Source organism: Mchenga conophoros, linkage group LG9 (genome assembly GCF_057382185.1).
Source record: "Mchenga conophoros isolate Kocher_MC1m ecotype Shallow Benthic linkage group LG9, M_conophoros_male_GT1.1, whole genome shotgun sequence".
Lineage (NCBI taxonomy): Eukaryota > Metazoa > Chordata > Actinopteri > Cichliformes > Cichlidae > Mchenga > Mchenga conophoros.
The window spans coordinates 21,609,628-21,637,020 of record NC_140534.1 but is presented as its reverse complement, the minus strand read 5'-3'; the positions used below and the strand labels follow the sequence as shown (position 1 = coordinate 21,637,020).

The following is a 27,393-nucleotide window of genomic DNA, read 5'->3' as shown; positions in this document are numbered from 1 at the left end:
GCAGAAAAAAATAATATGAATACAGAAATCTCTCAGGTGAAATCCACAGAGCTGATTTAACTTTGGCAGAGAAAGGAAGTTCTCACATACACTCCAACCCGTAAGTTGCAAAATAAGAAAATTCATGACATGGTTTTCATGACCTGTAGACTAATTTATAAGACACTTTTAATTTTAAAAAATCATGTATTAATTATCTGCACACATGGTACTCAGAGGAAGCGCGCACATTTTCCATAGTTTTTAGAAACTACTAAACTAAACTTTGTAAAAAGAGAAAAAAAAAAAAGTCCTTTACATACAAATCAATCAGAGCTGAAAAGGAAAGGACAGGATGTCACGCTGATGACATTTTTTTTTCAAATTATTATACAATGTAAAAAAGAAAAAGAAAAATCCTCTAAGAAACCATCACTTGATAAAGATGTCTCCAAATAGAACTCGCAAATACCTCGAATAAGAGCTTGAAGGTCAATCAGAGGCAGCTTTGTTCACTCAGGTTAAGGTTAATATAATAAAACGTGCCATCAATAAGATTAATCTATGAGTAGAAATCTACTGTATTGACAGGAAGACTGTAAGAAAGTGAGGGACCTTGTTTGTAATAGTTTTGCAAGATTACATTTCTGCAGCGCTACACGTTCACTTTAACCAACTTATTCAAAACACATTAATCCTCTGAACCATGAAACTGCTTCTTTTCAACTCTCATATTTGAAGTCTTCTCATGAAAATCAATAGAAGGTTACTGTGTGTGTTGGGCCTTGTTTATCAGGTGTTTGTCAGCTTCTTTGATGTTGTTTTTAAGATCGTGTAATTGTAAAATCCGCACTTCTTGCTGCACTTTATCCTGATTTTTACTGCAGAGTCTTTCGTTTGTTTTTTTTTCTTTTTAAATCGCCAGAGTCGGATAGTAAATATTTAGGATCATTTAAGATTTTTCAAGAAGTGCCCTTAAGTCTTTGTGTCAATATTAAGGCATCACATGATCTCCATATCATCAGGGTCAAAGGGTGAGGGTCAAATCAGCCTTTTGGACCTTTTAGAGCAGTCCACACTCAGAGGACTGCTGGGAGATTCTCTCCGATAGGGATTGCTTTGATAACCAATCATCGGTGCCCTTTATTTTCCCTGCAGCCATCAGCAAGCTTATTATCATGTCCCTGTCTGCTCCGCTCCACTCTGCCCTCATAGCAAACAGGTCTAATTGTGTCTCATGGCTGCAGGCCCAGAGCAGGGGGGGTGGTGGTGGGTTTAGATGAGTGATACTCAGTGATGTAAATGGCTGAATAATGTGGCCCCTGCATTTGTGGTGGAGCTCTATCTCTCAGCGGTAATCTAGGCCATCGGGGACCCGCCAGTATGCATCATCCCCCATCAATGAGCCTCTCCGCTGGTTGGTAATTTATTCAGTGCTACAGCGGTTATTGATAAAGCACTTAAATACAAATTCCACCCCCCCTCTTTCCCCAGCTGCCCTCTTCTGTTCTGTACGAGACTCTATGTTGTAACATCGCAGTGCACCGTGTGCTGTGCATTTATCTACTTATCCAGCCTGCCTCTATCTCAGGTGGATTTCATTTTTGTTTGTTTGTTTTGTTCCCTTTTTCTTTGGACTCTGCTACATGGCTCTCTCTGCCTGTTGCTCTTTCAGGAGCTCGTGACGGATCGGTTCAATCTGACGCCAGCAGCAGTCCCTCCGAGCAGAGTCAGCTGGGCCAGACTCACCCAGCATACCCAATGGGTCCACAGGTGAGTGAGAAGATACACAAAAATCTGAACACAGGCTTGATGAAAACCTTTATTATCTTAAAAGTTAAAGACATTTACACAGTGCAAGCTGGGATACTCAGCTAAAAAAGTTGGATTTCTCATAAAGCTGACAGACTGTAGGTAAGATTTAATTAAAGGAAAACTAATAAGATATTAGACAAATAAAAGTAAAGGCACTTGCACTTTTCTGGCATTTGGTGAAGTAGTATCAGGAAATACGCTGACAAAAATAAAGGTAAACGAGGCTCTTCAAATGCACAAAGAACATATAACCCCCCCCCCCCCCCCCGAGAACCTTCCTTCAAATGTTAATTGTTCTTGAAATCATCCAGTTTAATTAAATAATCCAGACACAATGCCTTAAAAAAAATAGAGATCTTTAGTTATTGTTTGCTAAGAATTAAACGCTCAAATGTCTCCCCCATCTTGACTGTTTCATTAGTTTTCACTGACTGACTGCACTTTAATTAAATATTATAAAGAATTAGGCATGAAGCATATGTATGGTACCTTAGATAACTTACAGAAGTACAGAAAAAAAACTCCCCATTTCTTCTAGTTAGATGCTGAAGGCTTTATTTTTGCTGTATTTACAACTGCGGTGCCAAATTTCCAACCAGTTCTATACATTTCCACTCATTTTTTTTTTGCCACTGGTGCTGATGATGTCAGAGGCTGTAGGAGGAGCTGCTGCAAGAAATTCATTAACAGTTTGAAAGATGAAGCCTAAAACTTCGTTCACACTACAAATAAAATGCGACAGCAAACGCGCTCCAGTGTGAACGCTCAAAGCGGCCCGCATGCGCAAAAGAAGATGTCACACACAACGCGCTCTGTTTAGACCCAGACCAAACTATATTGTTTGATAGATGGCCCTTAATATAAAGACTTTGGACTTTACGTTTCCCAATTTTTGCTTTAAGTTATTTTGTTATCTACATAATAATGTAGATAACCTAATAATTATCCTTATTGCTGTTTTAGAGAGGAGCGGTGCTTCAAAGGATAGTTGCAGATTTCTGTAAGAGTCTGCAGATTATGCAGTACAAATAAAATGTTCACGTTTCTCCAACGTTGTCTTCCCAACAGTTTCACTGACATCTACACAGGATGGCCAGGAAGCGTTCGCGATGTCTTCTCAGGCGCTTCTCCAGCGCTGATAATTGACGTCTGTCTTGCATCAGTGACGTAAAAGACGGATTTAATGCGACTTGACCGTTCACACAGCAGTCGCTTTCTGAAACATCGGATATGTATCGGATTCAGTACCACATACAAAAGTGACCCAGATCGGATTTGAAAATATCGAATTTGTGCCGTTCACACTGTCATAGCATGATCGGATATGGGTCGCATAGGGTCAAAAAAATCGGATTTGATGCGCTTTCGCCTGCAGTGTGAACGTAGCCTTATTATCTCAGTGCATGTGATGACTGAAACACGCCTGAGCTGAATCCTCTGAATTCTTTTCAGCAAAATTGTGAAATTGTGAAGTATTTAATCAGCACACATCATCTTCAAATGTTATTGAGTTGTGGCACTAATGAGCTGACAATACAGGGCCTGTCAAAACAACGTTGGGAGCAAAGAGCCTGAGCCTGCAGCCTTGTTAATAGCTCAATCAGGCATTGTCCTATTTGATTGGATTTATTGGCCTGGTGGCTCTGCGATGTTTAATGAACATCTATCTCATTAGCGTTGCTCAATGTCACCGCTCAACACACATGCACACTCGCAGAGTGTCAGGTTTCCTCCACCAGCTTTAATAAGGCCATTCTCCCTGCACTCAGTGTTAGTCAATGACAGTCAGTCCTCATCAGGAGAGACAAAAGAGGAAACATGAGACGTTGGGAGAGCAATTCAGGTCTGTTGGGAAGGTTTGCAGGGTGAGGAATCTCGAGTGAAAGACTCAGTCTGCGTAAGTGGCGATAAAAAATGTCCTTAATTAAAAGCGCTGTTCTGATAACATACCCTCCCTGGTCAAATCTGCTGTTTTACTATTAGATAAGAAATAAACAGAAGAATAAACAGGGGAAAGAAAGCTTCTCAAGCAGGCAACAGTTACAGTCTGAGGCTCAGCATGCGGCTCTCAACAGTCACCATCTAATATATTAATGCTGTCAGTACAGTCTCTGTGAAGCTAACACTTTTCAGAAACAAAGGCGCTCCGCATGCCATACCCAATTCTCTTGTTCCAGGATCAATATGTTTTGATAGATTCTCGCTCCAGAGCCGGATATTGTTCGAACAACCATTATCCGATGGTAGTTTACCCAACATGAATCTACCTTCCTTCTGTTTCCCACTCGCAGTTAGGATGACAAAAGTCTGCTATCTGGGTGATTATGGGCAATTTCTCAGTGCCAGAGCTGCCAAGCAGATAGAAGGGCCTATTCTCCCCTGATGGGCAGAGAGGCTGGGTACCACATCGAGTCCTGAGTGGGGCTGCTTCCCCTTCCAGAGCCGAACACACACACCCGGTCCGTGCGCCTGTGCGGCCCCTGGGAGACCACTTCTCAACACTCAGCTGTCAGGTCTGCCAAGCACCGTACAGCAGCTTTCCAGCAGCACCTATGGAGAAGACGAGTGAGAGGATCAGGTGAAAAGGCAGAGGGTGAACTGCCTGTAAAATCCGGATAAGCGACGCAGGGGATTCGCTCGCTGCGTGGCTGCAAAGCTGAGCTAATTATGTTCTCGCTAACTTCTTTCTCATCTCAGATTTTGACACGCACATATGCAGCCCTCGCACGGCAGATGAAGATCATAATCAGGCTTAAACTGGCGCAACAAACAGCCTAAACACCCAGAGCTCACTCGTGCTTTAAAGAATCTCCACAGTGCTTTCTCTTCAGCGCTGCCTCTGTGCCTAACAGCTGTCTGCTTCTCCAGAGCTGCCAGTAATGATAAATAAATCAGGGCTACATCTGATAATTGCAGAATTGTCTTTTAATGTTATTCCCTTCCATGTGAGGCTGTCTTTACTGTCAAGCCTGGCAATCTCATTTTGTTTGATTCAGAGATGAAATGTTCAAAGAGCGTCTTTGATTATGCGCCGCTTCGATTTGAGATTAAATTGAGTTAAAAAACTGAGATTAAACACGTGTCACTTGCAGCTAACAAACGCGTCGCCTTTGTTAGTGTCCTTTGAGGATTCTTTGAGCTCCCGAATTATTAATTCATTTTTTAAAGTTAATGGCAAATGTCATTTCGAATGCTGTCAGAAGCGTCAGTTTGTCATATGCTATGCACTGTTGCTGCGTATCAAAGCAAATGTTGAGAAAGAGGAATCCTTTACAGCGTGCGTGTGAAAACTCCTGCCAGCAGCGTTCACCTCTACAAGCTTTTCTCTTTTTTTTTTATCCTTTTAACGGCTCAGAAACACAAACTGGTGTTCATTTGTCTCTTAGTGCGGATATTTTAGCCATGCTTTTTGGCTTTAAACCAACATGACCTTGTACCTCTTAAACTGCGATCACATGTACGTCGGAGTGGGAGCGGGCGTTATGCACCACACAAGGTTATCACAGTGACACGCCTGTCACCTATGAGCACCAGGCTCGAGAGCAGGGTGGGCCCGCTTCACACCAGTCAGCTCGTTCTGCATCCTGTGCAAGCTGCAGACACACCATGCAAAACACAAGCAGATAGCTGACAATTGGAGTTAAAGCTTTGTGAACTTAAAGTCGCACCACAGCGCGCCCAGACTCACCTACTAATGTCCAAAGCAGCCTGCTTTGTTGGGGACACAACACAAAGTGACAACGCGCTTTTATTATTTGACTCCCAAACAACTCAAATTCCACGTTTAAATGTTCTCAGTCCAATTTTAATCAATGATTAATGACAATAAATGCAAATTAATGTGTAATTTTGTGTGTATTCGTAGAGCCATGGCACAAACCTTCCTACTTTGGGCTCAAAACTCTCAACGATAAATGTGTAGGTGTATTTTTCCCAGCCCCACTTCCTCGGAAAATACACGAAGAGAGCTTCAAGTGTGCAAAATATCTCAGAGCGATACTTGTGATAACTTATCTTTTCTTCTATGGGTATGACTGCAGCGATTCCACTTTAACTAATATGAATGAATGGATACATGAAGAGACGAGAGTGATGTGTTATAGCACTCATCAAAAGGGCAAAGTACTGCTACGTTATAAAAAAAAAAGACTGTGTATTTCAAGCACATTATTCCGTGGTACCAGGGATTTGTTCAGTGGGATGAAACATGAATCACTGCATTTCTGTGAAAGGAAAAAAATCACAGCTCTTTCACAAAGATGGGGTTTGATTTCTGTCAGTACCAACAGCAGTGTGTTTTGACTGTCAGTCTGTGACACAGCAGAGCAGCACAGCTTTCAGCTGCAAAACAGCTGCATTCATCAGAACACACTGATTGGTTATGAAGTCAAGAAACATCTGCTGCACTTGTCTCCATTAAGCATGTCAGGATTTTAAAATAGCCCGTATGTTCAGCACTTAATATGCAGAGTCTTTATTTTCTGGGAAATAGGTGCAGTAATATATTGAAACACCTTCAAATATACATGGAAAAGTCGCATATAAGGTAAAAACAGAGTCAAGCTTAAAACTGCATATTTGGTGTGACCAACACAGTCTGAACTCTCTTAGGCAGCTGTTATTGTAATTTCTAAATAGGCTTCAAAGCTCTACTTGGGATTTTAGCTCCAGTTTGTTCTCTGTAAAGATCCCACGCTGCTTCAATAACCTTAAAGTCCGAGCTCTGGGGAGGCCGGTCCATGACTCTTTGGGGTCATTGTCGTGCTGAAAAACAAATTTGTTGCCAATCAGATGCTTTCCAGATAGTACTGGATAGTATATCAAAATGAGATGATACTTTTCATTGTTCATAATTCTATCGGTTTAGACAAGATCTCCAACACCACCGCAGCCTCAAACCATGACAGAGCCTCCACCATGTTTTACAGATAGCTATAGACACTCTGTGCTTTTCTCCTGACATCCTTTCATTGATTTCAAAGGATGACATGATGACATGGAAGTCTGACACCTTGAAAGCGAAATCTAAAGAAACAAGGGCCTCAAGATTTTAGTACAGTTCTGTGTCTTAACAATACGTTTAACCATATCACACTAAATGTTTTACTGTTTGCTTTATGAAATCATTTTTGGCATTAGTGTCTTCTAAAGTGGGTCTAAATAAAAAACTATAGCTTAAAGTTGCAACTTTAATCAAAATACTGATGTAAATTTATAATATTCATGCAGACTTTGATTGGTGTGTGTGTGTGTGTGTGTCGGTGTGTGTGTGTAAAATCTGAAATAACTGCAAGTAATAAGATCATAAACACAATTTATTTCGCACAAACATAGAAATATATCGAATGATGTATTAAACCTTACTTTTATAACATTTTAAAGAAAAGCATCCGCGATTATCTGACCTATGATGTTATGCGTGTGTGTGTGTGTGTTTTTATGTGTGCCCTCTTCAGTCTCTCCTGGTGGCGCAGCAACTGGCTAACGCGGTAGGTGGCGTGATGTCCGGGGCGGCGCCAGGCCTGAACCAGCCCATCCTCATTCCTTTCAACGCAGGCGGGCACCTGGGCGGGCAGCAGGGCCTGGTGCTCTCCCTGCCCACCGCCAACATCCAGAGCCTGGTGGCTGCTGCTGCTGCGGGGGGCATCATGACGCTCCCCCTCCAGAACCTGCAAGGTGAGAAAAAGGGAGCTGTAGACAAGAAGCTGCAGAAAAATGACCCAGCTACTCTCAGGAATTGTTATTGCCTCGTATTCGTGTAGAGCAGACGATTCGGGAATTATTAGTAATACATAAAACAAGTAAGAGTTTTGTGCGCATTCATTTTAAGCCACTGAACAATGTTTTTTCCCCAACAAAATGCTTTAGAGGTCTCGGCCAGGTAAGAGTCCTTGAGGGGTTTAGATCCCAAAAAGCAGCTATCCTCGACTTGCCCAGAGGAACCAACCATATTAATTACAGGTCAGCGTTTTGCAGTGCAGCACAGAAGCACTTTATGCCTCTTTCCTGTGCATAAGAGTGCACTGTACTTCACTTTTTTATCTCTTTTCCACCTCATCTGTCCATCCACATGGCTGTACTTATCCTTGCCTTTTAAACTTTAATGCCCAAGTGTTCTCTTTTGATCATAGTTGTAAATGGTTTTCATTTTAATGTTTAAAACATTGTCTCTTTTATACCATTAGATTGAGGGATGGATGGGGAAACCGTCAGCCATAAATCTTAGATGAGAGAGCCGCACTAATGTAAAAAGATGCCAGGCTACATGTAAAGCAGTGTGTTTTTAGGAGGGAGATTACAATAATGCCAGTGCAGCACAAAGTGCAGGGAAGTCTCCCTTCATGTGGGGGAAATGGATGGACAGATGCCCTGAGTGAGGAAATGTGGAGGTAGAGGCCTAATGGACACAAACATGCATAAATAACAGCAGCCATCGCTGTGGGCAGAGCTTTTAATAAACCCGCATCTATCCAGCGAGCCCTTCAATGTATCCGTCAGTAGTGGACGATAATGGGCCCAGCAGGCCCGTCTGACTCACACTTCAACACATCTTCCTCGTGGTGCGTGAGGGACAACCCAGAGGCTTCAGCGATCCGATGAACTGATCGACAAACACATTGTCAGGGTGTCAGAACACCAAAACAAACACCTCTCAGTCATCCATATTGTCCACTGCCAAACAAACCAACAAAGAATCTGAGTCCAATGTCCTGATAAAATTCTACAGCCATCAGAGACACAAAGAGAGAGACAGAGGGGAAAAAAACTGTTGTGGAGAAATGCCTCTGTGGCAGATCTTTTTTTAAGCGTGCAGACTGACAGACTGCCTGTTCGCACGTCCTCTTATCTGAAGGGGATTCATTGAAGGGACCTCCGTGGAGAGAAAGTGACACAAGTCACGAGTGAAGCTAAATGTCTTGACTGTGTCCGGGCCCCTCTAGCCAAGCTGCGCTCCTCCACTCTCCCCTGTCTGAGTTCATCACAGCTCCGCTGAATGAGGCCTGCTGGCACAGCACCTCTGTCAGACAACTGCAGCTCTGGCCTCTGCCCCCGTGTCCCCCTCGCTCCCCCTCCCAGACCCTCCAGGCCTGATTAATCACACATATAATACGATGCCGCACTGTCGCCAGGGAGCAGTCAGCTCATTTCACGACTTTGGGAGCGAGTGTAGTTTACAGCGTTCACACTGCTCGCTAATTAGTGTCAGATCAGACAGAAGACAACAGTGAGGCACAGTAATGAGACTCTGGGAGGAGCCCAGCCAATGGCTGTATTTAAATGTAATGAGGCAGCTAATGACCAACTAATAAGGCTGTTTGTCTTGTGGAGTGGGCGGTGTAGGACAGAGGATATTAGATACATTAAATCTCTGTACATTGTCAGGATGTCATGTTTCACTAGCTATATTAGATGAAATGAGGGATTTCAGTGCATGCACTTTTTGCATTTTTATATTAACCTTTAATGAGGGAAATGAAGTAAAAAGAGAAACAGTAACCGCAGCGTTTTTGATCAGGCTAATCAAAGCTGGCTCTGTGAGAATAAATGTTGACAGAAGGGAACCGACTGGACTTGTACTAGCTTTAGGAGGGCAGCTCTCTCAGACTGTGATGAATAACTATCACTGTAATGGGGTTGTGCTATAAAGTAAATAAAACTGAGCAGCATCTTGTGGCAGACTCAGTAAACACAAGCACCAGTGTAACTGGTTATCTGTCAGAATGATTTATGCCTGCAAACATGCAGTAAAAACAAATCCCCAATGAAACTAAACAAGGGAGAAAGTTATCTTTTGTGACAGAGTGCACACAATTCTAGCTGACTTCACAGAGGCAAAAACTAGGTTGGGTCATGCTAGAGGTCTGTAAATATGACGGCTGATAGGAATAAAAATAAAAGAAAATCATACATGATTTTCACAATTTCAGATCTAAGTATGCACGACTGATGCAGACATCTGCAGATTTCTGGTCTTGAATATGACGCTACCTTTCTGCTGCATTTTTAATAGGCCTTTACTTCATAACAAGCAAAGCATGATTACCATACTTGTAAAACTAGTTGTTTCAAAGCTCTATACATGTAATGCTCATTGGGAGGAAGCAGAACAAAGTCTCATCTGTCTACTCCTCTCCTCTACGACTCACTCAAAGGTAATGCAAGAAGCTAGTTTACCGGAGCGCTTTCATATTAATAAGCATATCCCATCTTATTTGCTCTCAGCAGAAAGCCAGGGAGCACATCACATCAGAGAGCCGAGTTCTAATGGTGAGGTGAGAGCATTGTTCCTCTGTACTCGTCCGCAGGAAACACAAAACAGCACTCAAGCTTCCTGATAAAGGTCGGCATCCCACTCACCTGCAGTAATGAGACCCCGTGTCAGTGCCAATCAAAGGCATGTCTGCCGTTTTGATGAAAACGCTCAGCGGTGTCGTTCGCAGGTTGTGGGTTTTGCCGTGATACAAATTAGGGAAATCACTCTGCTCATTACACCACCAAAGGGTGGGCTCCTGGGGGGGAAGAGCCAAATGTTTCCACACTAGTTAGACATGTCAGATTGCATCTCTTCTGCCTCAGCTGACTGCTGCTCCTTTAAGAGGTTAGCTCACCGGGCCAGGCCGCTGACTACCTCTGCCTCCTCTGTCCTCTGTGGGAATGCCTCCGTGTCCCTTTAGCCATTACATTAGCAGAGCCGGAGAGTTTCAGATATTCTTTTTGGGCTTGTTACAAACACAGCAGCCGTTCATTGCGCGGCTGCTTTTCTCTTGTGTATGTTTCAAATCATTTTGGGGGGTAGAAGAGAAAAGAAACGAGCCGCTGCTGTTTGTGGGCACATTCAGCCAGTAGAAGAGTGCATTAGGAAGCGCCACGCGCAAGCAGTTCACACTTCCTCACCCGCATCTGCCATCTTAACACAATAGAGGCTAAACCCATCCCTTCTCCCTTATCACTGTTTAATTTGAAGTGTTCTCGAGCAGTATGTATTCCACGTCGTCCTTTAATGATTTAACTTTGCTGTGGTTGTAAGATGACTCGCAGGGGAGAGAGCCGCATTAAATAAATAACAGTGATAAAATGTAGACCTCATACATTTCAAAGCTAATGCAACTAGCGGTGCAATAGGAGCAGCTGCACACAGTCCTGGAGCGGTAATTTGATTGATTTGTTGTGACAGCAGCCAAATAATTGAGAGTGAGAGGTGCTGCTGGAGATGAAGCGCAGGCAGAGGCAGGTTCGCCAGCCAGTCCCAGCAGATATGGCACCCGAGTTCTCATCTCTGCCATTGATATCTGCCAGTGGTTTATTGTTTGTCTTCAATAAGAAGCTCCGAAACGTGCCGGGTTAGTGCCTTCGTGACAGTTTGGCGACAGAAAGGAGAAAAGAGGGGGAAAAATCGCCAATCAGAACAAACAGCAGAGCATTAAGAGGGTTAGGATCAACCACACGGGTTTGATGCACATATAAACACACACACTCGCTCTCTCCCATGAGGCTCATTTATACTCTGATGTCTGTTTTCAAGCTGAGATGTAAGTAAATTTCACCTCCTGCTGCTTCACTTGTTGCAGCCATGCTAATCATTTGTTCTGTATTCAAGTTACATATTTTCCATAATTGCTTAAAAAAACAACGATCCTCTGTGTTTCTTGAATATACAGTATGATTTTTTTTTTTATGTATGCATCCCCAGACATTTCTGTGTTTTGTGTCTGGTAAGAAACCGTTGTTTTGTGTGTGTGTGTGTGTGTGTGTGTGTGTGTGTGTGTGTGTGTGTGTGTGTGTGTGTGTGTGTGTATATGTGTGTGTGTGTCTGTTAACCTTCTGGCTCTTGGCTCGTTTTTTGTTTCTATGGATGGTGGCGGTGTCACTCTGGTTCAGCCATGCCACAGGACAGCACGCTGCCAGAGCCCGAAATAGAAAGAAAGGAAAGAAAAAAGGGGGAGGCTTGGAGAGGAGGGAAGAGGGGAGGGGATGAGTCTTTATGGCGGTGTGGAGGAGGACAATAATATTGTTAATCAGATGTGGCTGTGTCTGCTCCTCCACAGCAAACCCTGACATCTGCCCTCACTGGTAAACACTGAGGGAGGCTCTTTGCAAAACCACCTGCCATAAACACACAGTCTACAAGGCGGTCGCTCACCATCGCACAGTGTCCGTCTGCGCTGTGTGTGCAGGCAGTGTGATGCATTCATTTTAATGGATTTTACTCAGGGTGGCAATAAAGCAGCGTGGATTAGGAGAGGATCGTTTTCCGAATTAGGAGGCGGAATTTCTAGATGGCAAATTCTGAAATTAGCTTCCAGTTATGTGAATAATCAAAAACACGTGGAGCAATCCGGCTATACGCTATTCCCCGAGCTCCGGAGCTAAAAGAGATTACCCTCTAGCTGCTGTAATTAAGTGTCTAAATGTGAAACAGCCACACTGCTGGCTTCATTTAGCCAAATTAACCGTTTTTGAATAAAATCTCAATTATCTAATCCTAACACGCTCAATGAAATCATCTTACACCATGATAGCTGTGCATGTTGATTAATATTCTAAACAATTATGCACAATCAATAGAGTTCATCTGTTTTAATCGTTCCCGTCGAGTGGACCAGTTAAATGAGGGAATATTGAATGGGGTATAAATTACAATACATTGTTTTCGTGGCATTTCAGTACTTGTAAAGTCTTTCCAGTAAATGCCTTGACCACTCGGCCCCAGAGTTGTTTTGTGGAAATTACATCTCACTTTTAGCCTCCCTCCTCTGACCACACCGCTTCCGAAAGATTTGCTAAAGGTCTGCCATATTGCTGAGGCGCAATTCAGGAGCTTTCAGCAACAATCTGTAGTCAAGCATTTTAAATGAAAATTGATTTGTGATTTACATGGTCAGTGAGGGGAAAATGAACTTATGAAATGTTGTAAATGAAATATTAGACAAGGTGCAGTGGGAGAGAGCAGACAGAGATGGTAATCTTGTGGAACTGGAAGTCCTGCCTGGCAGAACTGGGTGACATTTTACATTTATCTGTGTTCTGCATGAGTTGTAATGTTAATGGTAATTTTATGGGACTGAACTGGAATGAAAATGGTGTTATCACCGATTGCTTCAAATGTGGAATTGTGTAAAGCAGCACAGCGGCATCCTTTATTTCCCATTCCCCAATAATGTGAGTTATTGCGTGATGTGTCCTCTGAGGTTGAACTTGTGTGTTCAGCCTGTTTTTTATCAGTCAGGGTGCCTTATATCACATACCTGTGCCACCGGATGAAGCGTGCACGCTGCTGTGTTTTGATATTAGTAGAAAGGGCACAAATGTTTCTCCCAGACTTATTCAGCAGGTCTATTCTGCTTTTTCTTAATGATTTCCAAAGGTATTTGTGTTGTCACTGTTATGTTTTATACCTATCTGCATAATTGACTCACAGTAAGTACATATGTACATAACATTATAATATAAAGTAAAATGTTATCAAAACAGATCTATAATGGACTTAATAATACTAGCAAATCAATGTAGCATTACGCGCTGATCAATACTCCTTACACTGGGCCCAGACGTTTTAATTTTGTTCAATAACTTGTGCAGTGAACGTTTCCTGTTCCCGCTCTGACCGTGTACAACATGTATGGATTTTCATAGAGCTCGCTCTTTCGTGTTTGAAAGAGAAAAGAAGCAAAAAACCTGAGAGAAGAACAAACAAAGTGATCCTGCAGCAGCGGCGGCGGCAGTAGAGGAGCTGTGGGAGTCTGGATCACACAGAGGTCACTTTTAAACACAGCTCTCCGGTTCCCCGCGTGTGAAACCAAAGAGTCCGTGGTGACATTTGTCAGCAGATGGTGTGGAACCAAACCCCTCACCAGCTAAAAGCTATCTGTGGTTACTAATTGCTGACCAGGGCCTAATTACCTTAATTAATGGCTGAGGTATCTTGGGGCCAGATTTGTGGGGGCTTTTATCAGTATCAATGCAGCTTAAAAGGTCCCGCAGGAGGCCTGAGGAGTGCGCAAGTCCCGCGGGTGCTATTCCTGGACTAACTGCAGACACATCACAGATGGATCCCGTGGCATCAGTACAGGACGGCATGTTTGGAGAGAGGTATCTGATACTTACAGATCATAAGAAAGACTCACTAAGTACATGTGAGGGTATAGAGGGGAGGGGAAAAAAAGGCTTTTCTTGCATTTTTTTTCTCTTTTTCCTCTGGACATTTTTTCCTACTCTTGTCTGTCATACACAAGGCTGTTTCCTGAATTACACTGCCGTAATTCACAATGACAAAGTAGACTTAGCACCTTTTGCCACAGACCGTGGGGGGTTTTGTTCAGTGAGCTCTCACTGTGAAATTAGCCCTGGTACTTTCATTTTCCAGCTGCAGTGAAATGGTTAAAAGACACAGATCAGCCAGTATGGAAATAGAACTGATTCAACAAAATCTGCTGCTGCTGCTGCTTCCCATTGCTTTGCTCTTCACCCATCCAGGAAAAAAAGAAGAAGGAAAAAAAAAAAGGAAAACCCTCCCCTCTTTTCTCTCCAGCCACCCCCCTCTCTTTTTCTCCTTACTATCCCCTCCGCCTCTCCCTTCCCCCAACCCCGTCAGGCACCTTGTCCGCATCCGAAGAAGGCTTGTAAGTTTCGGGTGCATACATTTCTTTTGATGATATATTGTCCTGGTGCGGAATTTCATTTACTGCCGCTGCCCTTTGCTGAACCTGTTGCTAGTCAGTGAGCACGATAAGCGTATAAGTAGCATGCTACTTCATTCATCATACATCGTTCTGGGCTCTCAAATATCTCATATGCGATTCAGGAAGAAACTACTAAACCGGCACAAAGGATCCCACCAGGATCAGCTGTGGTTCCATTAAATGCTGTGTGCAAAAATAAAGCACACTGGGCCGCTTGTTATCGTTGCATCTACAAAACATTAGCCTTCATTTTGCGGTGTACACATTGTTTATGTAGCAAGGAAAAGACAAAAAAGGGGGGGGGGGGGGTGTATCTCAAGTGCTCAGTGCTCATGTAGTACATAATTCCATTCACATTGCATTTTGAATGCATGCATTTTGAAATCTGTTTTTTCCCTCAGTCATAGTGGCTGCTCTGTGTTGTATTAAACAGCATTAATAATCACAAGAGGCTCAGTGTCACTCAGAAGTCTCCACATCACTAAGGCAGACAGTGTTGTGCTGCTGGGCATGTTGTGCTGTGTGAAAGTGCTTACACGCTCCCTCAGACAACCAAAGGGAATAATTAAAGACAGAAGATGGAGGCAGAAGAATGGAAAGCAAATCCCATTGTTTGGGGTTATTTCATCCCACTGAATTTCTTTTTCTCACTTTCTTTTCGCTCTCTTCTCACATTCCTCCCCAAATGCACTGTGGGTATGCGGCACGTTATCAAAAGCATATGTAAGCGAAGCAGCGCAGAACAAAAGCCCTGTGATGTCCTCCTCATACCCACATTGTCTTTTGATTATTCTACAATCATTTTTATATCTGTGTAAGTTGGGAAGGAAGGGAAGGCTTAATAACCCCGTAATATACAATACTGTAGCTGCTCAGAAGTCACAATGCAAGATGTGCTCGAGACGATTTGGAAACAATCCTGCTTAGTCCTCTTTTTAATCTAATGGAGTAATTCTTCAACCCCTCAGTATTCAAGTTGTTACCAAAATAATCCACAATGAAATTCAAATTTAAGGTGAACTAGACTATTAGGGCGACTCTACTCCACTCCATTTCTGGAGCAGTAAATGCAGCCCCTCAATCTCTCTCAGCTTTTACTGTCAGTCAGAGAGCACTCAGTCATCTCCGTGCATCAGGCCCGCAATATTGATTTTTCCACCCACTGAAACAGCCGCATGAACATAAATTTTACATGAGGCTTTTACTCGCGGCCTCCGCTTTGGTCTGACGACACATGATGGGACCATGAACACGCTGTAATAACCCGGTCTGTCCTGCCAGGCAGACAGGCTCTTTTCAGGAAGGGGGAGCGCGGGTGGGGGGGGGCTCAACACCTTCTGGACTTTGAAGGACAAAAGCAGGAGACCCCATACTGGGTTTCACTGCATTACATACCGTTTATGTGGAGTGTGTTTGAATGGAGCCTGAAAATATCTCAGAATGTGAAGGTTTGGTCATAAATGAAGCCGTTGTAGTTGCTTTAGACAAAATAAAGTATTTCTTTTATTTATTCAAAGAGATTTTAATGAGACAGCTATAAAAAATGTTTGAAACCAGGATTAGTGCAGAAAGTTTGCCACTTAATTTAAGAAACTTTCAAGCAAAGCGAGATAAACTAATTAGTCGCTTTGGTTTAATCTTTAAAAACCCTCACCTGTAAGATCACTGCACAAAAATGAAAAAATAAAAATCTTAAGGATTGAAATCAGAGGGAAAATAAACTCGGTCTCTCTCTTTTTGCTTGGGACCTCCTGGTACTTTATCGGGACCCCCCCCCTCCCCAGAGGTTCCCGGACCACACTTTGGAAATCAATAACAAAGCGTAAGCAACACCAAAAGGGCAACATTATCGAGCACACGGGGATTTTCTTGTATGTGTAACAACTCCATGGAGAGGATTTGATTCTTTGAAATGCTTCCCCCAGAGTGAGAATCCTGCAACACTGCTTGATATTGCCTTGCATCACAAAGTGAAAGCATTATCTCTGGATCCCTACAAGCGATGTGGTTTACTCTCCAAAATCCTGTAACTGCGACTCCGCTCAAATCTTAACTACCTATATTTTTTTTCTCTCTCTTTCTTTTTTGTAGTCGCTGAGTTCCTCCTGCAGCTGAAATGCTGATATTGACTGCTGTGGCTCTCTGAGTAATGTTTTTATTCAGTAGTTCTCCAGCTCCTTTAACGTTTCATTTTCCACGTGTTCATTCCAGCCATTGCCAACGCAGGTATCTATTCTCCATCCCCTTAACGTGATTACCAGCTGTATGCACTCGCCGGTGAAGGAATGTAACACAAATATGTTGCAAGCTGTAAAAAAAAGAAGCTCTGAGTGAGAACGTGTGTTTGTTTTTCTAAGCGTTTTTCTTTCTAACTCTAGCTAAACTTTTATTTCAGGGATTTAGGCACAAATATGAGATACTTCACTTGATTATTTGCATTTTTTTGCCAAAATACCAAACTAGATTGTTGCGTTTCATGGCCTTTAAGACTAAATGGGCCACTCGATGATTCGTAATTTTTTTACTCAAGGAAAGAGACGTTATTAATGCCAGCTGGTTGCTGCATGGAAAAATCGTAGTGTTTTCTGAAAGAAAAACCTTCACTTTAGCAGCAACATGTACAAACGCACTGAACAACTTTGACAAGCAGTTTGCAGCAAATAGATCAAACTAAATAGAAGCAAGCCTGAACAGGTGGGTCTAAAGTTTATTATTAAAGGTATCAACGGTGTCCACCGGGATCCGCAAACTCAAAAGCACCATCACCTTTGTCTTTAAGTTGGATCTAAGTACAGCCAACAAGTATTGATCAGCAGACATTAGAGATGTAGACAACAACAATGAATTAATATATAAAACTTTAATTAGCATTGTTATCATAGTTTCCACTGTATGAGGTGTAAACTATGAAGTATTAAGTATTTCATACTTTTACTTTTTAATACAGAGCTAGTATTGAAGTATTTTCAGTATTGCTGCCTTTATTTGACAGTCTAAATCAAGGGTATCAAACATAAAGTCCAGGGGCCAGAACTGGCCTTCCTAAGACTCTAATTCGGCCCACTGGATGTGCTTTAGAACAAGTGAAGGAAGGTACTGAATGAATTTTTGAAGTTTTAACCGTATTTTCATAAGTTTTACAGCTTTTCCCACCAATAAAGACCTTCCCAATGGTCGTTCATACTAAACCAAAGCAATTAAATGATTGATAAATAATTCAATGACATAAAAATTCATTTTCACTATTTACTATATACATTTCATATTTTTACAATGAGACTACAGTGGGAAAAAGAAATAGGAGGTTTTATGGCTAATGAACTCTTCCTGTAATCTTACATGTGGATTTCTAACTATTTAAGTCCAAAGAGTCATGCTGGCAGATTTCTTTCTTTACTACAGCAGCATTTCTTGATCATGTAGAAAAACGGAGACACACTGCTGAAAGTGCACTGCTAAACTAAACGTTTACCTAAACATCTATACACAAAGGGGAGTTTAGCTGGTTCGGCACATTTAAGATCAGAGTTTATGGGTGTATGTGGCCCACGGTTTAAACACTGACACTCCTGGTCTAAGTGTTTCTACCAAAACTGAACCAGATATGCTGCAAACCACACACGGGCAAAATACAGCCTGCGGGCCATCTCAGTCCAGCCTGCAGTGTCTTAAAAAACTGATTAAAACCAACCATTGTGTTAATAAATTTTAAGGTGAATGATTGTAATGAGTCTGTGCTACTTATTAAAAAAGGAAGCAATGATCCTCAGAAATGATCCATTATTCCTTTATTCATAAATAGTAAATGTAAGTCTAATTTCTACTTGATTCAGCGATGCAGGTCTGTATATTAAAGCTCAAGTCAGAGTAAAACAGTTGACGCAATATTTATAATGTATCGTGTTTCATGCAAGCAGTGGTCCATTGTCAGAAAATTAGATAGATGTAGGTGAATTTAAATGTTAGTATGATAGTTATGATAAGTGGATTGTTTTATGCAAGTCAGATTTTCATTTTGAACTCAGTGGGCACCAAATGAATGCTTTATGAAACATAAAGTATTTCCAGACTCTGAAAAAGCTATAAAATATTCTAGCATTTGTATTAAATGCAGGAAGTTTAAGATAACTGACCTCTATTGTTTGCTTATCTCACCAGTATGGCCTTTAGGAAACAAAAATAAATGTTTCCTGTGCTAAACTGTGTCAATTTACACAAATTCATGCCTTTTGTCATTTATCAGGTTAATACTAAATGCTCCACCTCTGATGCCACTTTCTTTTCATCTTTCTGTGTTTTAATAAATCACTTTTGAATTAAAAAAAAGACAGACAGAATGACCAGTGATAGAAATAATTACCTTGACGCGTAATCAGTGTTATGAAAGTGAACTAAAAGTTAACATTTCACAAAGGAAATGAGAGCAGAAACAGTGATGTTATCCCCTTCATCAGTGTGCGAGCGCGCCGATCTAATCCACAGAGTAAAAAATGACCTTCCCTTGACCACCTTCATAATTACCAGATCTCATAGAGTCTAAATCTCCTTACCTCCAGTGGAGTAATTATCAGTGTGACTCACTGAAAAGGCAATTGAGACAGTGGTTTATGGACTCCCATAGAGGAACGTGAGGCAGAGCAGTAATGGGGAGCTTGTTTGTCCCCCCCTCACCTCTCTCGTCGGAGAATGACAGCCGTGTTTAGAGACGAGAGCAGTTCCTAAAGATACAGGGTGGGTCACATAGGACAATTTCATCAACCTGGAAAGGCTCCTCTGTAGCTTCTGATTAGCTCTTAATTTACTGCACTCCTCTCCTAAGTGAGGCTAAAGACATCCAGATAGTGCAGCAGTGTATAAGCAGCTAGATGAAAAACTTTTTCTTGGCTTTAAAGGAAGAGATGCATATGAAAGCCAGTGTGCATGCATGAATATACAAAAGGTACCATTAGATTTTATTCAGTCCTGAAACTCAGTACATTCTGTCCAAGCTTTGTGAACTATCGTTTCCTTTTTAACGGCTAGAAATACTGAATGCCTCCAACATGAGATCATCGTCTCCGACTCCTTCTGTCCATACTTTATGCAACACAGATCACGTGCGGTTTGATAGAACGAATGATAGTCAAAGTCCCTTTGTGTAGATGTGATTGCTATGACCCTGCAATCACTCTTCATGCTGGCCTTGCCCGGGTCTTTTCTAAGCGCTATAACATGACGACCACCTATTTTTTGCTTTTCAGAAAGGCTAAATGCATCAACAGATGTTTTCATATTTCATTTAACTCGAAAAATGCACTGTGGATGTTAGGATGACACGATACCAACAGGTAGCCAGACTCATTTACATATGCACAAACAAGCACACAGGCAAAGGGTGTATAAGGCAATTCAAGGGAAATAGTTACAAAGGCAGGTGTTGTACATCGGGAGGAAAACAAGGAGCTTGAATCAGCCCCAGAGAGAAAAGTGCTGTAATAGGTGGGTTGGCAGTGACTACTGAGATAGTGCTGGTAATGAGAGAGCAGACTGCCCGCCCTCCCACCCCACTACTCAACCGCACAGGAAACAAAAATAGCATTTTGTCTGACGAACGAGCCGGCTTTGACCTAGCCTTTCGACCTCTGACAATCAGTCTCGCTTCGTCCTCCACTACTTCACAAGCCTGGGCCAGGACAGTCAGAGATAACAGTTGATTTCTACTGTGGCACTAAAGCGAAAAAAAAAGAAAAAGAAGAAGAAGCTCTGAAAGAGAGATGGCAGACAGTTTCTCAAAGCGCTGAGGTTGAAGGCCTGAGACTTCTCAGCGCTGGTGTCTCGGAGTCCCAAATGATTGTTGTTAAAAGTTTAAAATTGAGTTTCGTTTGCATCTGATCATTGCGCCGCATGATCTGGCTCATTCCTCATTAGAAACATTAACATAGGCAAGTTGTGACAACACTGAAAGTGAGACCCTTGCTCTTCCACCCCTCAGGCGCGATGACTAAGTGGGAGCGCTGACTGCATCGCAGCAGACGAGAACTAGTGAATATGAAACACAACAAAGAGACAGTGGGAGATATAATGAGCTCTATAGGATCCCGGCACCCTTTTGCCCTCTCTCCATCACAAGTGAAGCTCCCGCTCTCATCCTCGGCCCTGTGTCTGCTGGAGGAAGGAGCACAAACAATTAGCTGAGACAAGCTGTTTGGATTATGTGCTCAACCAAAGCAATCAGACAGCTGTGGTTAAAAGAATGAGCTTCAAAATGCCAGTTGCCCAGTTAGAGAGGAAGGGAGGGTCAGTGGTCCTGACAGTCTTAACAAGATGACAGAATTTATAAAGCACTGCTGTTAAAGAATATAGTTACCTGCAGTGTAGCCCTTATAATAAGGCCACATGGGGCTTCTTCCATATTCCCTCTGTATTTGTTTTCTTCTGCTTCATATTCTTTTGTTGTGCCTCGTGTTCCTTGGCGTAATGGTTGGCGCTGGAGGAAATTCTTCAATCGTCTTTGATCTTCGCCTGGTTTCGATAATTTTTTGACAGAAATCTCATTTTGCCCCCCTTTTGTTTTGTCCGTCTTTGTTCCCTTTTATTCCATCTTTAAATGGGGCTCAACATTTTGTCGTTGTGAAGTTGCAAAGGAAAAGAGCCGGTCCTGTCAGGGGCTCAGCGCTTGCTAGACAACTTGCCCCAACATTTCAAGTGCGAATTGGACTCTTGCCGTTTGCACAGATGATATATAATTCATGGTGGGGGTGTGAGAGAGGTGTCAATGTGTCAGGAGGTAGAAGAAATGTAAAAGTGTGCTGTTTACTGGCCGAGAGATGCCGGCTCTCTTTGGCTGGGCTTCTGCAGAGTGAGGAAAGAGGAGGATGATCTGATCTTCATCAAATGTTCATCTGTGCCTGTCCTGGAGACGAAGTGACCACGCTAATCAAAGACTTGTCTGCCCTGATGTTTTATTCATCTTTTATGAGACAAGCATACTTAAATAATTTAAGTGCATTGATTCGGTGTGTGTACAAGCTTGTCTACGATGTGTTCACAATTGCTGGGCCGTATTATCAATAGATGTTCACAAGTCATTTTCCAGTGTTTGTTATCAGGGCCTTTGTGTTATAGACACTGTAAATATTTAGCTTAGCTTAGTTCGGCCGTGTATGTTAATATAGTATAAATACATTATCTGCGACACTTTATATGTTTTTCAGAATGACATCACAGTTTACACCCTAGTTTGTGGATTTTTAGTTTTAAAGCATGAACATTTGACTTAAAAGACGCAAACGTAGTTAATTTAGTTATTAATAGAAGTTTAATTGAAGTATTTATTTAGTCTTTATTTTCCTAATTCTAAAAACAGGAAGTGTATTTTTCGCAAAACTTGTTAATTTAGCTTGTTTAGACAGCATATGCTTTACTCAGCATAATTACCTTGCTTTTTAGTATATGAGATTTTAAAGACCGATACCGATATTTGGTGATTTAAAAATCCGATATTTTTTTCTTTCAGACACACAACGCAGAATTATATGGAGTAATTTAATAGTGTAGTCTAAGATAACGAAAGTGATGTTTAAAAAGTAATTTTGCTGTTACAACAACTCGTGGATTATTCGTTTACCACCGCCCGATAGTTCTTGAATCAACTGCCTGTTGTGGTTGTTGCAACCCAGAGACATATTGTAGAGTGCCCTCTGGTGGGCAAACTATGCAACATCAACACTCATAGCATGATTGAAGGGTGTTTTTCTGTGTTTACATTTTCATTTTTCTGATGTTTTAAGCACTTTGAGGCGACTGTTGATGGGATTTGTAAATAAACTGAATTGAATGGAATTGAAATGCTAGTACTGAAAGATCAGAGTCTACTTTCCATCCAAAGAAGTTGTAGGTTTTAAGATTATTTTTTAACTTTTTTTAAGAACTGAAGCGGCTCTATAGTGCAGTAGTTTACACTTTTGCCTAACAAGCAAATGAGGCTGAATTCAATTTTGGGAGGAGAAACAAACTCTTTTGTGGGTTGTGTTAAGAAGGGCAAATCAAACATGCAGAGCTACCTGCTGTGGTCACCCTCTTCTGAATAAGTGAGCAGCTGAAAGTAACTTTAACTGTGGAAACAATTACATAGGGCAGAAATGTCTTTTTATTGTGCACTACACTGTAAAAAGCTAGATGAAATATCTCCATACAGATCAGTCCTGTCTCCACTAAACCCAAATTATCTTTTGCAGCACAGAAACAGTCAAATGTTGATTTCACTCTTTTCTTTTCTGTCTAAGGCTGTGTAGCATCACCGAGCAGTCCACAGCAGTCTGCTGGAAGTCAAGCGTAGCAATGATATGTTCTGATATGTAAAGTTGTTTTTAAGCGGTTGAACTGTCAACATGTTAAGACATACACCGGTTTTAAAAAGTCTCTTCTATCCATCACATCTGTGTGTAAACTCAGTTTGTCCTTTCTTCTGTTTAGGGTGTGAAGGTCAGCTTAGATGTTGTTGTTTTTAGCCCATTTCGCACATATGGTGTTACGGTTGATTCCTTTAGTAGAAATCATTCGTTGTCTGTGTTGTGCTGTGGCTTTCGTCTGACATTCAAACATAAAGTGTGTGTTTGTGTGTGTGAAATGACAGAAGATCCACCAAGTTGTGTATTCGGGTGTTTGGAGTGAACTGCACAGCGGTCACACCAACATGTTTTTACATTTGTTTTATGTCAGGTGTGCTCTCTGGGTACTTGGTAGTAGGGCTGGGCGATATATCGAGTTTTTTTAAAAATATCGATATATTTTCATACGAGATATAAGATGTGACAATATCGTTTATATCGATATAGTCTATGTTACGTTATAATTATACTTGTGGAGCCGCAGGTTTGCCTCTCTTTCGTCCACTTTTGTCTCTACGCTGCGTTACTCGGCCTCGCCTCTCCTTCACTGAACACAACTCCGCCTCCCCCATAGCTTCACCTGCAGGCAATGACAAGATGAAAGCGGAAAATCTCCGTTAGCGAGTTACCGTGCGTGGGGCTGGACGGTGTCAACGTGTTAGCGAGCTAACCGCGCTAACGACATGCAGCCCGGAGGGGCTGCACGGCCTAAAATCCTTTCATTTTCTCAAAAATCGACAGTGCGCCTTATGTATGAATTCTGGTTGTGCTTACTGACCGCGAACCGATTTTATGTGGTACACAGCGCTCAGCAATCTGTCAAAAAATGTTTTAATATGACTTTGCTAAGCTACGGAGTTGCACCGCTTGATGGATTGTCAGAGGACTACGGCTACCGAGGAGGAGCCTCGCGGAGTGATACGTGTTCAGAGACCTGTTCAGAGACGTGGTGCAGCTGTGAAATCTGTCTCTTTGTTATTACGCTCAGCATCTATTAGTTTACATTTTGACTGCACAATTGTGAGCTTTTTGTTATGCACAAAAACAACATTGTTTTCTTTTATTTATGGACCATGATTATTTAATAAATGCTGATAATTTATTTTTGAGTAATTTCTTCATGTACATCTACGCTGTATGTAAGTAAAAGTGCCCGTGTGACATCTGGGACACAGTGTGACTAAGAACTCTCTTTTTGTTCTTAACTTATGGCTTAAAAAAATAATAATATCGAGATATATATCTTATATCGCCATCCAGGTAAAAAATATCGAGATATGAATTTTGGGTCATATCGCCCAGCCCTACTTGGTAGTATCTGCATGTCTGGTGTGGCTGCAGCTTGAGTGTTAACTGATTTTTTTTTTTAAACAGCATAAAAATTTATAAGCATTTAAATGTTGGAATTACTTTCTAATGGCACGCTATTATTGGATCCAATTAGTTAATGGGTTTATTTCTGAACTCTTACAGAGAAGATGGATGTCTCTTTCTTATGAGATTTTGAGCCATTAAACCAAAGATTCTTTCTTTCTCCGAGTGACAATGACGACTTTTGGCTCCGGAGAGCAATTATATCAGTCAGGCTTGATAGCTTTGTCCTCCAACTAGCTAAATTGAATTCAGTGACTCCATCATGCAGGCTAAAAACCCAGGAGGACCTTGTTGTGGCTCCATGCAATTTACATCTGTCTTTCACTGTTTACCCTATGCATCCCACACTCTATGTGTGCATGTGTTTCTGTCTTTGGTGTGAAAATATTCTTCAGATAATGAAGGCCTCTTGTTTATGTGCTGAAACACTTCTGCAGCGTGTGGCTCAGACACTACGAAGAATCAAACTCCTGTCCTTTCATCAACAGCTACCTCATCACTGAACTCCCAGCTCCAGCACCTGCAGCAGCTCCAACAGATGCAGCAGCACCACCAGCAGCAGCAGCAACAACAGCAGCAGCAGCAACAGCAACATCAGCAGCAGCAACAGCAGCACCACCATCACCAACAGTCTCACTCCCATAACCAGAACCAGCTGTCATCCCAGCATCACATGACCCCACCCAGCCAGCAGCAGCAGCAGACCTCCGTCCCGTCTCCAGCCTCCACCTGCTCCTCCACCTCCGGGCAGCCGCAGCAGTCCCCGCCGCACCGACCCAACCAGTCTCCAGCCCGCAGCCTCCCGTCACCCGTCACTCCACCCATGCCTTTGCCCGTGAGTCCACAAACTAACATGTATTTGTAGATAAGCACAGGTCCAGCTTCTCCTCTCTCTAAAACAACTTCTAATTCAGCACACTCTATTTGGATTTTTGGCTGGAGGTTGCTGGAAAATTAATTGCTAAGCCCCAGATACGTAAAAAATGTGTACTCCCTGACAAGTTAATGAGTGATTGGTGGAGGCCACTTGGTGTCACTAGGCAAAATCGGTCTTAAAGACATATGCAGTGTCAAAGACATAGGCGAGTGATTGGTGTCGTTAGATTAAATAAATCGCAAAGAAGGTGCAGCACCAAAATCCTCCTTGTGATTGCTTTGGCTGCTAGCAGATTCACATGTAAGATGATGACTTGTCTGCAAAGTCTCTCTAACAAACTGGAAATGGAAAACCACTTAAACTAGCATGTTTTAAAAAACCGAGCTTTTACTTTGAAGGCGAAGTTGGCAAGTTGGCATCTTCCTTGCAAACTACATCAATCTTCTAGTAACCAAAACAATCATAAGGAGGTTTTTGGTGCCGCACACTTTGAGATCTATCTATTCCAGCAACAGCAACCACTTGCCAACCATTCAGGGAATATACATTTGTCCTTGTCTCTAGAGGTTGCCAGGGGGTTGCCAACTGGTATGAGTGAGGGTAGATCTAAAGAGGATTTGGCACTTCTGATTGGTTTTAATCCAACCTGTTCACCTACATCAGTACTCTTATATTTACGTGGATTGAGGTTTCATTTTTGGTCTTTATTAGTTCTGTTTTGGTTTAGAATGTAAATATTTAAAGGCTATTTTAAATTACATCAGAACAGAGTTAAAACGTATTTATCATCATGTCACTGCCGTTGCCCATTAATTTGTTCTTTTTATTAATACAGATTATCTACGTCAACCATAGTAACAATAGCTCTGCTCACTGATCTTGCAGTAAGGCCAAGAAGTGTTTCTTTTTAAAAAGAAAAGTGCTTCATGAGCTGACATGTGGATGGGAATCGCATCATTGTGGCCTTTACCAGCAGCTGTATACTCTGCGCTCGATTGTTTGTCTGCAGATGATCTTTATCAAGTGGTGTCCATGTGGACCTATTAGAATATGCATGTTTTTATTGAAGCCTTGACGCACTTGAGCACATCCAACCTCACAGCCAGGCGAGACGCATTAATCGTATCCTGCTGCTGCAGATCGAGGAGGGATTCTGAGGTTATCTATCCTTAGGCTTTCCAGTCGTAATCAGTCCTTTAATCTTTGCTGCTCTTCCCACTCAACCTCCTTTTTAGTCACTTTGTCTGTCCATCCATCTCTGCCCTTCTGTCCGTCTGCCTGTCACTGTGTGACGATAATAACCTATTTTATATCCCTGTGGTTTCATTTCTGGTGGAGACTGGCCAGGGTCGCCTTTCTGTCCCTGGTCACATTCATCAGCGTCAGACCCTTATTGGGTTGTGGTGCAAGCTTCTTTATGGCCAGGATGAGTTGGGCTATTTGTTTCCCCTCGCAGCCCTCTCCGGCCCTGTCACGGCCTAGTGAGACTCAGCAGGAAAAACAGCCTCTGGATTTAATGGGCTCCAAAGGCTGGCCGCTACATCGCGCCAAACAGGCTGTCCGGTCTGACTGTGGATACAAGAGCTCCTGACCAACATACAGATCCACACATTAAGCTTGCATCAGACAGTGTGTAAACACCTTAAGTAACAGATACTCTCTTAAGCTTTAATATGCTAGGAAACCACCACTTGGTTAAATTTCCAAGAATCTAAACAAAAGCAGCAGAACCATTGTTATTTCGAAACAAGCTCACTGCGTGTCTGAGTTCCCGAGCTTTATCGAGGTGGTGTTTCTGTGAAGGAAGCAGGGTTGCTGATTACGATGGCTGAGGACAGACCTTCTTTGAGGGGGCCAGAGGGGCCACATCGGGTATCATTAAGATATTGCCTCATCAAATAGGATTATAGTGTGTGTGTGCGCGTGTGTGTGTGTGTGTGTGTGTGTGTGTGTGTGTGTGTGTGTGTGTAGAAGAAGAAGCAAAATGGCCATAAAAGGTTTAGTTTCTCTGGGTCATTGCTGGGATTTTCAAGGGGTGAGTTACACAGGGAGGGGCTCTCTGAAGGACAGGCCGCGGCCTCAGCACCCTCTCATGGCTGCAATAGGATTTAAACAGCAGCTCCGCCTCCCTCCGCCGCTTGGGTCAGTGATTGGATTTTCAGTCCCACGTCTCTGGTTCATTTACAGAAGTTTTTAAATTCAAAGCACTTCCCCGAGTGGAGACTTTCTCGTGCGCACGTGAGCACCGTCACCCCGATCGTGCTTTTGTATGTTTTAATGAACAGCACAGAAGGGCATT

General features: G+C 42.3%; 1 protein-coding gene across 2 annotated transcripts in view; it reads left to right on the top strand.

Annotated features, from left to right (window-relative positions):
- Positions 1 to 27,393, top strand: part of pou6f2 (POU class 6 homeobox 2) — a 78,967-nt gene that overhangs the window by 21,875 nt on the left and 29,699 nt on the right. For both annotated transcript variants that reach the window (XM_085286919.1, XM_085286920.1), the window contains 3 exons: positions 1,655 to 1,752; positions 7,251 to 7,470; positions 24,706 to 25,052. In XM_085286919.1, the coding sequence (XP_085143045.1) occupies positions 1,655 to 1,752; positions 7,251 to 7,470; positions 24,706 to 25,052 (665 nt within the window). The remainder of the gene's footprint in view (positions 1 to 1,654; positions 1,753 to 7,250; positions 7,471 to 24,705; positions 25,053 to 27,393) is intronic.